Source organism: Petaurus breviceps, unplaced genomic scaffold (genome assembly GCF_028583685.1).
Source record: "Petaurus breviceps papuanus isolate PSGF00001 unplaced genomic scaffold, PetGlider_PUasm1.0 99, whole genome shotgun sequence".
Classification (NCBI taxonomy): Eukaryota; Metazoa; Chordata; class Mammalia; order Diprotodontia; family Petauridae; genus Petaurus; species Petaurus breviceps.
The window spans coordinates 9,472,560-9,474,408 of record NW_027187465.1 but is presented as its reverse complement, the minus strand read 5'-3'; the positions used below and the strand labels follow the sequence as shown (position 1 = coordinate 9,474,408).

At 52.1% G+C, this 1,849-nt stretch overlaps 2 protein-coding genes across 2 annotated transcripts in view; one reads left to right on the top strand and one right to left on the bottom strand.

The window, feature by feature from the left end:
• CORO1C (coronin 1C) overlaps window positions 1-1,849 on the bottom strand; it is a 544,511-nt gene that overhangs the window by 467,063 nt on the left and 75,599 nt on the right. The window lies entirely within an intron of this gene.
• ACACB (acetyl-CoA carboxylase beta) overlaps window positions 1-1,849 on the top strand; it is a 120,869-nt gene that overhangs the window by 53,462 nt on the left and 65,558 nt on the right. Inside the window, exon 11 of the mRNA XM_069081877.1 lies at window positions 1,164-1,334. Coding sequence (XP_068937978.1) covers window positions 1,164-1,334 — 171 coding nt within the window. The remainder of the gene's footprint in view (window positions 1-1,163; window positions 1,335-1,849) is intronic.

Genomic DNA, 1,849 nt, shown 5'->3' with positions numbered 1-1,849 from the left:
AGAAGGAAGAAGGAAGGATGGATGAGAGGGAAGGAGGAAGGGAGAGAGGAAGGAAAGAAGGGGGAAGGAAGAAAGAAGGAGGAAGAGAGGGAGGGAGGATTTATTAAATCACCTACTATATGCCGTACAATGTGCTAGGCTCTAGGATGCCAATACGAAAGCAAACTGGCCTTTGCCCTCAGGGAGTTTATAGTCTACTATGGGGAGACAGTCCACGTAAAGGTGTCCAAGGAAGGGGGATTTAGTGTGATATCACAAAGATTGCAAATGGAGCGTGAGGCCAGTAGATTGTCATGACTTTTCTGGTAGCAATGGCAGCATTAAATTGGTCACCACAGCCAGAACAAGAGGAAGGGGTGGAAGGTGGTGGGGTGGGCTCGAGCTCAGCAGGTCCTGGTGTCCTGGTGGGTCCCTGGAGAGAACGTGAAAAGTGATCTGGGGCTGGCCCACTGGTCTAAGTTATTCTTCCAACAATTAAAGCTGCTTAGTTCCACATTAGAACATGAAAACTGAATGGGTGAGCTCCTACCCAACATGGGGGCCTGTAGGAAAAGGATGAATCTTGTTCCCTCTGGCCCCTGAGGGTAGTGCCAGGTGGAAGATGTAGGGACAGGCCAGTTTCAGCTCGAAGTCAGGAAACCTCCTTAGTTATCGGCCATTCCAGAGTGGAAGGGGCTGGCTGGAGGGCTGGTGAGTTCCTTCTCCCTGGAGGTCTCCAAGCAGAGACCAAATGACCGCCTCACAGGGAGGCTGGACCAGCTAGCGCTGAGGTCCCTTGCAGCTCTCAGATGCTGTGAGGCTGGTCTGGAAGCTTTCTGCTCCTAATGGGGAAAAGAGGGCCAGTTACTGGCAAGGTCCTCCTGCCTCTCATGTGCTGCTGTGATTAATGGACTAAGGGGAATGCATCTCCCTTCATGGTCTTGTGTGATTGCTACATAAATGTTGTGGAAAAGTCTCCCTCCTTGCTTGTCTGAGTCCAAGCCTCTGCCTTCCTCCCCCATACATTCTCCTCTGTATCTGGCTGTAAGCTGGAGGAGGGGGCACCACACGTGTCCTCAGCCCCGAGTCCAGAGCCCTGGGTACCTCGGAGTGTAATCAGGGTCTGTTGAGCAGAAAGAAACCAATGATCTCCCTGGCTTCTCTCTTTGTATTTCCCATCACAGTGTGCCGTGCGCTTGGCCAAGACGGTGGGCTATGTGAGCGCAGGCACCGTGGAATACCTCTACAGCGAAGACGGCCACTTTCATTTCTTGGAGCTGAACCCGCGTTTGCAAGTGGAGCATCCCTGCACGGAGATGATCGCCGATGTCAACCTGCCCGCTGCTCAGCTACAGGTGACCCTCCTCCTACAGGGGCTGGGGGTGGGGGTGGGTAGAGCTGCTGCCTGCCAGGCAGGGGAGGGGGGAGCATGTTCACTGGGCTGTATTCATTACTTTGGTTCATCATACATTAGTAAAAGGTTGCTCTGTTTAAGGTCACTGAGGGAGACAGATAAAGGGGACCCAGTTGGTGCCTCTGAGGATATCCCAGCCCTTAAATTAGCCAAATGGTTCCACATCTGTGGAAATGACAGTCAGTGAGATGCCTTACATGTACTTGGCGGCTGTAGCCTAACGGTCTGACCTGTAACTGAGCCCTCCCCCATCAGATTGTGAGCTTCCTTTCATCCCCAACACTCAGCACTGTAACACTTGGCATACAGCAAGTGCTCAATAAATGCTCCCTTTTCTTCCTGACACTCAGCACTGTAACACTTGGCACACAGCAAGTACTCAATAAATGCCCCCTTTTATCCTTGGCATTCAGCATGTAACACTTGGCACACAGCAAGCACTCAATAAATGCCCCC